Raw genomic sequence first — 13,677 nt, forward strand, 5'->3', positions numbered from 1 at the left:
AATTTCTGGGAACACTGGTGAGCATGTTATAGAGTCTGAGCAATAACAAAAAACCTAACTGGGGAAAGCAGTGAAATTCCTGGCCAATTCCTTTAACTTCCTAGATTGACATCACTACAGAGCCAGTTTATAGATGTTAGACGATCCTTATCACTTGCCGATGTGTGCACTGGCTTCTGGCATTACATTAACTTTAGCGGTACGTATGGTGCAGGCAAAAGCATGTCCACGACAACAAGGGGATGTGCTGTAAATCAGTTATTCAACAAAAATGTGATGCCAAAGTAATAGGAGCAGAACAATAACTCGATGATGGAGTTGTAGTAACAAATTTGGCTCCGTGAGAAAAAGAGAAGCTAGCTAATAGATGAGAAGCAGAGGTCCCTGTTATTATAGATCAACTAATTGGCAATTTATTACTGTGAAGCAAGCTCCAGGATTGAGAGGAAATAGTTCACTTAAAAAGTGCTTCTCAATCCTGGCCATACATCACCATCATTGAAGCCTTAGTTTTATTTTGTTTTGTTTTGTTTTGTTTTGTTTTGTTTTTAATGTCTGTTATTGAAGACATGGCCGAGGAATCAAAATCAATATTTTTCAGCCCCTCAGTGTACAACCAGTATTGAGAACTAGTGATTTAGATTTGAAGTGTTACAAATTGATTTCCAAGGACTAAAGCCCAGTTAGAACTTTGTCTATGAGGAAAGTTCCCATTGAGGCAATAGTCCCAAAAGATCATTACTTACTTAGAGACAGAATGTTCAGTTAGTCACTGCCCAGAGAAATGGGTACTGGTGGATTTCCTGGCCAAATTGAAAGAAAATGGTGACAAGGAAAAAAATGTCGAATTTCAAACTAGACAAATCACCATTTATAGTTCCATGTCCCAGTGAGAGTTGTCTGCCATATAGAAGGTTTTATGTTCTCTAAGTAATGATAACATGCAATATGGTAATAAGCAACAGAGAAAAGAATTATTCTCTTAAGATTGAATAGGATCATATTTGCTGTTGTTAGGAATCAATGATGGATATGGATATAAATATTTTAGAGAAAGGGGCACCTGGATGGCTCAGTCAGTTGAGTGTTTGGCTCAAGTCGTGATCTCGGGGTCATGAGATTGAGCCCTGTGTGGGGCTCTGCACTCAGTAAGGAGTCTGCTTGAGATTCTCTCTCTCTCCTTCTCCCTCTGCCCCTCCTCTGTTCATGCACTCTCTCTCTCAAATAAATAAATAAATCTTCTTTAAAAAATATTTTAGAGAAAGAAGAATAACTCTTGCACCACTCAGTCTGAGCCTAGCCCAGAGAGGGGGCTGTTAGGAAACATTCAGTGTGCTCTTACCCAGGAAGGTCATGACAGCATACTTGTGTCTACTGGGGAAATGCCAGTTTTTAGTTCAGATCCCAAATGGGAAGTTTCTCTTACTATCTTAGGCAGTTCAGGCTGGTTTAACAAGATACTGTGGACCGGGTAGCTTAAACAGTGGAAATTTCTCAAACTTCTAGAAGCTGAGAAGGCCAAGATCAGAGTACAACAGATTCAGTGTTTGGGTGAGGTTGCTCTTCCTGGTTTTCAGATGGTCACCTTCTCCTTGCATCCTCACGTGGCAGAAAGAGAGAGAAAGCAAGCTCCCTTGCCTCTCTCTTATAAGGGCATGAGCCCCATCTTGGGGTTCTACTCTCATGCCCTCATCTTAAACCTCATTATCTCCCACAGGCCCATCTCCAAATACCATCACAATGGGGATTAGGGTTTCAAGATACGGTTTTGGAAGGGACACAAACATGTAGTCCACAACATGGACTTTATAGACCGGCATATAGCCCTATGCATTGTAATAACTCTCACATCCCACAAAGGCAGGACATATCCCACAGGGCGTTCAATGCTGGAGTCAGAAGAGGAGCACTGAACAGACTGGAAAAGGCTTTTGTTAGGGTGATAAGTAATCAGTGGTGGGCAATTGCATACGCATTAGAGGGCATAAGTGCCCTTAGAAATAGCATTAGTACACAGCAGGACCTAAAAAAGAACTTCGAGTTATTTCAGAAATACAGGCTGAGAATTTCCATAAACAGTATTATTGGGTCTGAGGCAAGAAGGTGACCCTGCAAGAGAGGCTTGCATAAATAAGACAAGGATGCACACAAGGAAAGAGATGCTCTTCCACCAGGCTTTCTCCAGTTTCTTCAATAAAGAACTTGAAAGTCTTAATGGAATCTCAGTGATTATCACTGATAAGTTTAAATAGCTGTACATTGACCTGTACGTGGTTCTCATTCTATGGTGTGAGACGTTTTTCAGTAAGGCCTGACTTAAATCATCCTGCTGGTATTTTTTATTAAGAGACCTCCACACTGAGTAGATTGCACTTAAAAGTGACAGTGGTGTGCAGAGGAGCTCCCGGTAATGAACATGACTAACAAAATTTTGTCTGGAAATGCTCATTATAGAAGCAGAGTGGTTGGCTGTAAAAGGCCACCATTCGGGCCGAGATGCTATCATGGATTTAGAGTTTGTTCTCAACACAATGAACTCTTGGATTTATATTCCAGTCCAGTCTCTGGGAAGAAGAGAACTACATGTGATGTCTCACAGCAGCCAACATTGATTCTTTTCTTTTTCCTGATACTTCCAGGAGAACATAGCTGCCGGCCTATGGGATGCGTACTCAGGCCTGTTAAGTGACCAAGCCATGATCCTCGCTATCAACTCCAGGTACAATAAGCTCTAACGCTCTCTCATTTCACTGACTGAATATCTTTAAAATGCAATAGAGAAAAATCACAATTGTGAAAAACAGAAAATGGCTCCAAATCCTACCATCCTGATTCAGCAGCTACTGTATCTTTCTTTCTCATGTTCTTCCTCAATTCTTAAGTATTGTACAGATCTGCAGGTAATCTAATTATTGTAGAATAATAAGCAGATTTTCTGTAATATTTTTCCTTTTGGCATTATATCTTAAGTTTTTCTTTTTCTACATACTCATATTTTCATTTTAATGGCAGTATAAGATTCCCCAATTTTGAAATTTTTAAATTATATTTTATTTTGCCAATATTATGATAATCATCTTTGTACATAAAGATTGTATCTTCTCTGAAATATTTTTTTGAAATAGCATTCTGAGGGTGAGGTTACTGATTTAGATGATAGGCAACCACAAAAATGCCCTGCTGCTGGGAATCCAAATTGGTAGACAGCCCTAGCTGCTCCCTGTGTAGATCCACCAGCATGACCGTCCAGGAAGCATGGTAGGAGAGTCAACTCCAATGGGTGACTTTGAATCTAGAAAACTCATCAACCTGGCTGAACCCTTTGTAGAACTTGCTGTAGTCTAAGACACTTTCTACCGTAAGCCTCCTTCCTGCCTTCTCTCCTTCTCTTAGAAATCTCATGCACCTCTAATCCTGTTTTGGCATCTGCTTCCCATGAACCCAAACTATTACAGATGGGATAAAAAGCTTCTTAGAGCTTTTTTTTTTTTTTTAAGATTTTTTATTTATTTGACAGAGAGAGAGACAGCAAGAGAGGGAACAAGCAGGGGGAGAGGGAGAGGGAGAAGCAGGCTTCCCACTGAGCAGGGAGCCCGATGCGGGGTTTGATCCCAGGACCCTGGGATCATGACCTGAGCCGAAGGCAGATGCTTAAAGATTGAGCCACCCAGGTGCCCTGCTTCTTAGAGCTTTTAATAAAGAGTCAGTTTGCTGTCCAGAAAAGCCTCACTAATAATAAATGTTTCTTCAAAGCCTAGTCATGAGAAGATACAGATACATACATACATTTTTCTACTTTACTGATTTAATAGGTTCAAAATTGTACCTCATTATTATTTTAATTTGTATTCCTTTCAAAAAAAAAAGCAAGACCCAATATTTTCTGTATGTTTATATATTTATGAATTTTCTCATGTAGGAATTTTTTCGTGGCCTTTGCAGCTTCATGAGGATTTTAGTGGTGGCATATACTTAGTAAGCTTATCATGGCATTTTTATGGTCTTAAAATTTTTTATTCTTTTTTGTCTTATCAAAATTGATTTTAGTGTCATTGTTGTTTATTTTTTCTTTCACTTTTTTGTATGACATCTAGTACAAAATTAATTCTACATCATACTTCACTATTATGTTCACTTTCTCCTAGTTTTCTGTTACTTGAGTTTTGTTACTCTCTAGGCTATAACAGATATTTTTTATGTTATGAACTAATTTAAATTATCTTCACAATTCCATTATACACACCAGAAGTCAACAAACTTGGCCTATGGGCTAAATCCTGCTGTTTTTGCAGCCTCCTGGTTTTGTACATTCTGAGAGAGAAGAATGTTTTTTACATTTTTTTTTTTTTTTTGAGAGAGAGAGGGAGTGAGGGTGGGGAGAGGAGGGGCAGAGAGAGGGAGAGAGAAAGTCTAAGGCAGGTTCCACGCTCAGTGCAGAGCTATGTGGGGCTCTATCTCATGACCCTGAGATCATGACCTGAACCAAAATCAAGACTGGACGCTTAACCAACTTAGCCACCCAGGCACCCACTTTTTTCACATTTTTGAATAGTTGGGGGGAATTAAAAGAAGAAGGATATTTCACAACATGCAAATGCTATATGAAATTCAAATTCCAAGGTCAGTAAACAATGTTTTGTTGGAACACCGCCACATTTATGTATTTATTCATGCACTGTCTATGACTGCTTTTGCCTTATGACGGCAGACCTGAGCAGAGACCATTTGGCCAGCAAAGCCTAGTATACTTGTCATTTGGACAGAAAATGTTTGCTGATCACAATACAGATAGCACTTAGTTAAAATGCTTCATTTCCAAAGTTAAAACTTGTTTAAACTCTGAATGCTTTTTTATATTCATCTGTATAAGGGAATAGTTATGCGTTTAAGGGTTCCAAGCTATTCTTGAGTATCTTGATGGCAGTGGTAGATATAGGAGGCTTTACGTATGATAAAATTGTGTAGAACTAAATACACACACACACACACACACACACACACACACACACAAGCATAATTAAAACTGGGGAAATCTGAACAAGATGGTTGAAAGGAATCAATATCAATATCCTTGCTGGAGATATTATAGTATAGTCTTTGGAGAATGTTACCATTGGGGAAAACTGTGGGAAGTATATTAGATGTTTCTCTGTATTATTTCTTTTTCTTTTTTTTTTTTTTTTAAGATTTTATTTATTTATTTGACAGAGAGAGAGACAGCGAGAGAGGGAATACAAGCAGGGGGAGTGGGAGAGGGAGAAGCAGGTTTCCCGCGGAGCAGGGAGCCTGATGCGGGGCTCGATCCCAGGACCCTGGGATCATGACCTGAGCCGAAGGCAGACGCTTAACAGACTGAGCCACCCAGGCGCCCCGCTCTGTATTATTTCTTACAACAGCATGTAAAGCTACAAATATCTCAATAAAATTTTTAATTAAAAAAAGAGTTCTAAGAACGCATTCTGACCCAACATGAAATATTGTCAATAAATTAGTGCCACATTTGGCCAGGTAGGGGAGATAGAGTATTTATCCAGGTATTTTATATTCCCCTATTACGTATTCTCTAGAATTTACATTCCCTTCCATTGTTTAGAATTTTTTTCTGGTGCCACAACTAAACTGTTTTGACTTAGTGCTGTTCTGTCATAGATTTTATTACCTGATTGAACTGGATCTTCCTTATTTTCTTGATCATTTCCAGCACAGTAACCTATGATAATCCCTCCAATTTATTTTTTTGAGTGGAAGGTAAATGTATTTTATCAACTTCTGATGAAAAATCACAGGCCTGTACCTCTGAAATAAATAATACATTATATGTTAAAAAAAAAAAAAAAAGAAGAAGATAGTAGGAGGGGAAGAATGAAGGGGGGGAATCGGAGGGGGAGACGAACCATGACAGACGATGGACTCTGAGAATCAAACTGAGGGTTCTAGAGGGGAGGGGGGTGGGAGGATGGGTTAGCCTGGTGATGGGTACTAAAGAGGGCACATACTGCATGGAGCACTAGGTGTTATGCACAAACAATGAATCATGGAACACTACATCAAAAACTAATGATGTAATGTATGGTGATTAACAAAACATAATAAAAAAATACATTAAAAAAAAAAAGAAAAAGAAAATGTCCTGAAATTTTAATTGCACTTTCAGAGTTTGTAAAATAATTTGAGAATAATTGACATTTATAAATAATCTTCCTATTTATAAATCTATCTTTCTAATTATTCAAGTTCTGTTTTATGTTCTCCCTCAAAAGTTTGAGGTATTTTTAACATAGATTCTGCACATTACTAGACTGATTTCTAATTTATATTGCATTTTGGTCCCCCCCCCATTTTATTGTTTGGACAGCAATTTCTGATATGCTGGGATGCATACGGGATTTTTGGGGGGGGGGGGATATATTCATCCTGTGTTTGAGCTCACTGAACTATTTTTATTAGACCATGTCTTATTTGAAAAACAACAAACTTCAACACAATATTTTAAAATAGGAAATTGAACCCTTATGTTGTTCCTGTTTTTAATAAAAACTCTTACACTACTTCTCAATTAACAAAGTGTTGGTTTAAATAAAACCGTTCAAGAAATTATTCAAACTATTCACTTTTCCTTAAAAACTGATGTTGATATTTATTAAATACTTTTTCAAGATTGATTAAAGCACAATTTTTAATTTAATCTATTATAGGTATGTGTTAATTAATAGTTTTTAGGATATTGGTCCATCCTTGCATTCGATGATAAATCATAATTGGTGTCATAATATTATTTTATTATTTTTAAAAAACATTAAAAATTTAAACTTTATACTCTTAAATGAAATTAGTTAATTTTTTATTACTTTAATTCCAGTGTAGTTAACATACAGTGTTATATTAGTTTCAGGTATACAATCCAGTAAGTGATTCAGCAGTTCCTTATATTACTCAGGGCTCATCAAGATAAGTGTACTCTTAATACCTGCCATCTATTTCCATCCATCCTCCCACCCACCTCCTCTCTGGTAACTATCTTTAACCAAACTCTGTAGTTAAGAGTCTGTTTTTTGGGCGCCTGGGTGGCTCAGTTGGTTAAGCGACTGCCTTCGGCTCAGGTCATGATCCTGGAGTCCCGGGATCGAGTCCTGCATCGGGCTCCCTGCTCTGCGGGGGGTCTGCTCCTCCCTCTGACTCTCCCCCCTCTCATGTGCTCTCTCTCTCATTCTCTCTCTCTCAAATAAATAAATAAAATCTTTAAAAAATAAATAAAAATAAATAAAAAAAAAAAGAGTCTGTTTTTTGATTTGTGTCTTTTTTTTTCCCCCTTTGTGTGTTTGTTTTGTTTCTTAAATTCCACATGAGTGAAATCATACAACATTTGTCTTTTTCTGACTGGCTTATTTTGCTTAGCATTATACTCCCTAGATCAATTTATGTTGTTGCAAATGTCAAGATTTCATTCTTTCTATGGCTGGGTAATATTCCATTGTATATATACGTCATTTCTTCTTTATGCATTCATTTATCAACGGACACTTGGGCTGCTTCCATAATTTGGCTACTGTAAATAATGCTGCTATAAACATAAGGGTGTATATATCCCTTTGAATTAGTGTTTTCATATTCTTTGGGCAAATGCCCAATAGCCAGATTACTGGATTCCAGGGTAGTTCTATTGTTAATTTTCTGAAGGACCTCTATACTGTTTTCTACAGTAGCTGCACCAGTTTGCTTTCCCACCAACAGTGCAAAAGGATTCCTTTTTCTCCACATCCTTGCCAAAATCTGTTGTTTCTTGATTTTAGCCATTCTGACAGGTGGGAGGTGATGTCTCATTGTGGTTTTGATTTGCATTTCCCTGATGATGAGTGATGTTGAACATCTTCTCATGTGTCTGTTGGCCATCTGTATGTCTTCTCTGAAGAAATGTCTATTCATGTCTTCTGCCCATTTTTTAATTTATTTGTTTTTTGGGTGTTGAGTTTCATAAATTCTTTATATATTTTGGATACAAATTTTTATCGGACATGTCATTTGCAAATATCTTCTCCCATTCCATAGGTTGTCTTTTAATTTTGTTGGTTGTTTCCTTTGCTGTGCAGTATTTTATTTTGATGAAGTCCCAGTAGTTTATTTTTGCTTTTGTTTCCCTTGCTTCAGGTGACATATCTAGAAAGATGTTGTTATGGCCAAAGTCAGAAATTATTGCCTGTTTTCTCTTCTAGGATTTTTGTGGTTTCAGGTCTCACATTTAGATACTTAGTCCATCTTGAGTTTATTATTGTGTATGGTATAAGAAAGTGGTCCAGTTTCATTCTTTTGTATGTAGCTATCCAGGTTTCCCAACACCATTTGTTGAAGAATTGTCTTTTTCCCATTGCATATTCTTGCCTCCTTTGTTAAAGATTAATTGGCATATAACTCTAGGTTTATTTCTCGGTTTTCTATTCTATTCTATTGATCTCTGTGTCTATTTTTGTGCCAGTACCATAAAGTTTTGATTACTAAAGCTTTATAATATAAATTGAAGTCCAGAATTGTGATATCTCCAGTTTTGTTTTTCTTTTTCAAGATGGTTTGGCTATTTGGGGTCTTTTGTGATTTCATACAAATGTTAGTATCATTTGTTCCACTTCTGTGAAAAATGCTGTTTTTGCATCTATGTTCATCAGAGTTGTTGGCCTGTGGTTCTCTTTTTTGTGGTATCTTTATCTGGTTTTGTATCAGGATAATGTTAGCCTCATAGAATGAATTTGGAAATTTTCCTTCCTCTTCTACTTTTTTAAAAGTTTGAGAATAGGCATTAACTCTTCTTTAAATGTTTGATAGAATTCACCTGTGAAGCCATCTGGTCCTGGCTTTTGTTTTTTGGGAGATTTTTGATTGCTGATTCATTTTCATTGCTGGTTATCGGTCTGTTCAAGTTTTCTATTTCTTTCTGTTTCTGTTTTGGTAGTTTATGTGTTTCTAGGAATTTATCCACTTCTTCCAGGTTATCCAATTTGTTGGAATATAATTTTTCACAATATTCTATTATAATTATTTATATTTCTGTGGTGTTGGTTGTTATTTCTCCTCTCTCATTTTTTATTTTATTTATTTGAGTCCTTTCTCTTTTTTTCTTGATAAGTCTAGCTAGAGGTTTATCAATTTCATCGATTTTTTCCAAGAACCTAGTTTCAATTGATCTGTTCTATTGTGTGTTTAGTTTCTTTTTCATTTATTTCTGCTCTAATTTTTATTATTTCCTTCCTTCTGCTGGTTTTAGGTTTTGTTTGTTGTTTTTTTCCTAGCTCCTTTAGGTGTAGGTTAGATTGTTTGAGATTTTTCTTGCACCTTGAGGTAGGCTTGTATTGCTATATACTTCCCTTTTGCTGCATCCAATGATTTGCTGCATCCAATGATTTGAACCATTGTGTTTTCATTTTCATTTCTCTCCATGTAATTTTTTATCTCTTCTTTGATTTCCTGGTTGGCCCATTCATTGTTTAGTAGCATGTTATTTAACCTCCATGTTTTGGTGGTCTTTCCAGATATTTTCTGGTGGTTGATTTCTAGTGTCATGAATGACGGTCAGAGAAAATGCATGGTATGACTTTGATCTTTTTGAATTCGTTGAGACTTGCTTCATGGCCTATTATGTGATCCATTCTGAAGAATGTTCCATGTGAACTTAAAAAGAATGTGTATTCTGGGGCGCCTGGGTGACTCAGTTGGTTAAGCATCCAACTCCTGATTTCAGTTCAGGTCATGATCTCAGGGTCATGGGATTGAGCCCCATGTCAGGCTCTGCACTAAGCATGGAGCCTGCTTGGGATTGTCTCTCTCCCTCATCCTCCTTCCCCGCCACCTGTGGGCACTCTGTCTCTCTAAAAAAAATTTTTAAATATTATGTATTCTGCTATTTTAGGATGGAGTGTTCTGAATATATCTGTTAATTTTATCTGGTCCAGTGTGCCATTCAAAACCACTGTTTCCTTGTTGATTTTCTGTCTGGATTATCTATCCATTGATATAAGTGAGGTGTTAAAGTCCCCTACTATTATTGTATTACTATCTATTAGTTCCTTTATGTTTGTTATTAACTGTTTTATGTATTTAGGTGTTCCCATGTTGGGTGCATAAATATATACAGTTGTTATATCTTCTTGTTCAATTGTCCATGTTATTATTATATAGTGCTTTTCTTTGTCTCTTGTTACAGTTTTGTCATAAATTCTATTTTCTCCAAAAAGAAAAGCCATAACTATGGCTACCCTGACTTTCTTTTGTCTTCTACCTGCATAATGTTTCTCCATACCCCTGCTTTCAATCTGCAGGTGTCTTTAGGTGTGAAATAAGTCTTTTGTAAGCAGCATATAGATGGGTCTTGTTTATAAATCCATTCTTTCACCCTATATCTTTTGTTTGGGGCATTTAGTCCATTTACATTCCAAGTAATAGGTATGTATTTATTGCCATTTTGTTACTTGTTTTGTGTTTGTTTTTTTTTTAAAGATTTTATTTATTTATCTGACAGAGAGAGACACAGTGAGAGAAGGAACACAAGCAGGGGGTGTGGAGAGGGAGAAGCAGGCCTCCCGCAGAACAGGGAGCCCGATGCAGGGCTCATCCCAGGACCCTGGGACCATGACCTGAGCCGAAGGCAGACGCCCAACAACTGAGCCACCCAGGCGCCCCTTGTGGTTGTTTTATAGCTCTTCTCTGATCCTTTCTTCTCTTGCTCTTTTCTCTCAGTTTGCTGGGTTTGTTTAGTGATATACTTGGATTCATACTCTTTATTTTTTGCATATATATTATCGGTTTTTGATTTGTGGTTACCATTAGATTTGTATATTACATTTTCTGCATATACCAGTCTATATTAAGTTGATGGTTGCTTAAGTTTGAGCCCATTCTTTACTCCTCTCCCCACCACATGTTTGGGATATGATGTAATTCTTCACATCCTTTTATTTTGTGAGTCTCTTGACTGATTTTTGTGGATACACTTATTTTTATTGCTTTTGTCCTTCCTATTTTCTTACTCTTACTTATGGTCTTTCCTTTATAATCATACAGTCTCCTTTAACATTTCCTGTAAGGCTGGTTTAGTGGTCATGAACTTCTTTAGTTTTTGTTTGTCTGGGAATCTCTTTATCTCTCCTTCTCTTCTGAATTATAGCCATGCTGGAGAGAGTATTCTTGGCTGCAGATTTTTTTTCCTTTCAGCACTTTGAATATATCATGCTACTCCTTTCTGGCCTTCAAAGTTTCTGCTGAAAAATTTGCTGATAGCCTTATGGGGTTTCATTCGTATATAACTGTCTTCTTTTCTCTTGCTTTTAAAATTCTCTCTTTATCACTACCTGTTGCCATTTTAATTATTATGTGTCTTGGTGTGGACCTCCTTGGGTTGATTTTGGTGGGGAATCTCTGTGCCTCCTTGGATCTGGATATTTGTTTTCTTCCCTGGATTAGGGAACTTTTCAGCTATTATTTCTTCAAATAAATTTTCTGCCCCCTTTTCTCTCTCCTCTTCTTCTGGGATCCCTATAATGAGAATGTTACTATGCTTGATGGAGTTGCTGAGTTCCCTAAATCTATTCTCATTCTGCATAATTTTTTTTTCTCTCACCTGCTCAACTTGATTACTTTCCATTACTATGTCCTCCAGGTCGCTAATTCTTTCCTCTGCTTCCTCTAGCCTGCTATTTATTCCATCTAGTATATTTTTAATTTCATTTATTGTGTTCTTCAACTTTGATTGGTTCTTTTATATCTCTTTGTTATAAGGTCTCCCTGATATCCTCCACTCTTTTCTCAAGTTCAGTGAGTATCTTTATGATCATTACTTTAAATCCTCTATCTGACATATTACTTATATCCATTTTGCTTAGGTCTCTTGCTGTGGTTATGTCCTGTTCTTTGATTTGGGACATATTCCTGTCTCCTCATTTTGTCTCTCTGTCTGTTTCTGTGTTAGGAAAGTCAGCTCTGTCTCCTGCTCTTGAAAGTAATGGCCTTATGAAGAAGAGGGCTGGTAGTGCCCTGCAGTGCAGTGTCTCTGGTTCACCAGAACCTGACACTTCAGGGGTGTCTCCTGTGTTTGTTGCATGTGCCCTGCTGCTGTGTTTTATCAACTCTCCCTTCAGTGCAGTCATCTGCAGTGGTTCTGTTTGCCTACGGGCAGTGGCTTGTCCCTGTGGTGTTAGCGGACAAGTCTGGGGCCACCTCGGGCTTAAGTTGAGTCAAACCAGGCATTTGCCAGAGATGAAGTAGCACCAAACTGCAGGGCACTTTCCCTGTGTTGCCCCCTGAGAAATTTTTGTTGGTGGGTGGGGCCTGCAATCAGAACAACTGTCTGCCCCACCCGCTGCTAGGGCTGCCCTCTGACTGGTATGTGTGGCTCTCTTCCCCTTGCCGCGGGGCAGAATCCCTTTGGGATGGTGCCGGCCACTTGCTTGCACGTTGCCAGGCGTGCGGCCCCTGTTTGAATAGGCCAAGAGCATACTGGAGTGGATGTGTCACCACCAGTGGGATGAGTTGACTGGGGTGGGGCTCACAGTTTTAGCAAGGTGTGCATTAGTCTTCCATGGGGCTGCCGCCACCAGGGGGACTGAGGTCCCACAAAGTGGGCCAGGAGATGCAGTGTTGGCAAGGTTTGTGCCCATCTTCTAGGGGAGGAGACAAATAGCACCAGGACTGAGGCAAGCTTGACTGGAAAGGGCACATCCACTGAAGCTGGGGGGGGGGGGGGGGGTTGCGGCGCAGAACCCTGTGTAAGCAAGTTAGGTAGTGAATGCCTGCTCAGTGCTGGTTCCTGCAAGTGGCTGTGTGTTTATGCTGAAGGGCCAGGGGAGGGGAATGGCACCTGCAAGCTCCTCAGTTCCTGGAGAAGTCCTTCAGGGATCCTGCCAGTTCCTTTGTTCCTGAAGGAGTTCCCCAGTGATTTCTGTCCCTCCAGGACATGCTCTGAGATCAGTAAATAACACTCTATCCCCTAAGCCCCAGGCATTTTTCAAACTGCTGCTTTTATGCTGCACCTCCAAGGGCTGTTCCTCCGCTATCCCTTTAAGGGCAGAGACTCTGCTTCCTATCGCCCTCTAGGCTGTCCCAGAACGGAGCCTGCTGATTTTTAAAATTCTAGGCTTTAAGTTCCACTGGTTGTAAGAACTCATGAAATTTGGTGCTCCTAGTTTTCAAGCCAAATGTCTTCCCTGTGGGGGCTCCCCAGTGTCAGGGTCCTTTTCTCTCCTCTCTGTGCCTGCGAGCTCCTTCCCTCCCACAGATGGCCTTTGGTCTGTTTAGCTCCCCACCATGTCTCCGCCCTTTCTCTCCTCTTAGATATGCCTCTTTACCTTTAGTTGTAGAGTTTGTTTTCCCAGTTTTCAAGTCCTTTTCTGGATTATTTACACTGATGTGGGTATTATCTAGTTGTATCTGTGGGACAAGGTGAGCTTGGGTCCTCCTATTCTGTCAACTTCCCAGCCTGTCTGGAATTAGTTAATATTTTAGAGATTGTCTTTTATTATAACTCTGTTTGAATAACCAGTTATAAACAGATCCCTGATTACCATTCATTGGTGGTTCCTCTGAACTTAAACTCATTTACTATTTTGTGTTGAGATGTGTGTGTCTATCTTGCTTAGGTGAATTGACTAGAATTTACAAAATAGTGCTATACAAAGACAGATAGTAGGTACACATGAA

The 13,677-nt window shown here is 38.7% G+C and overlaps 1 protein-coding gene across 1 annotated transcript in view; it reads left to right on the plus strand.

Annotated features, from left to right (window-relative positions):
- Window positions 1-2,671: 2,671 nt before the first annotated feature.
- Window positions 2,672-13,677, plus strand: part of MROH9 (maestro heat like repeat family member 9) — a 77,952-nt gene continuing 66,946 nt past the window's right edge. The window contains exon 1 of the mRNA XM_032389335.1: window positions 2,672-2,719. Within this exon, the coding sequence (XP_032245226.1) occupies window positions 2,697-2,719 (23 nt within the window). The 5' untranslated portion in view covers window positions 2,672-2,696. The remainder of the gene's footprint in view (window positions 2,720-13,677) is intronic.

The sequence above is a fragment of the Phoca vitulina genome, unplaced genomic scaffold (assembly GCF_004348235.1).
Source record: "Phoca vitulina isolate PV1807 unplaced genomic scaffold, GSC_HSeal_1.0 scaffold54, whole genome shotgun sequence".
Taxonomy (NCBI): domain Eukaryota; kingdom Metazoa; phylum Chordata; class Mammalia; order Carnivora; family Phocidae; genus Phoca; species Phoca vitulina.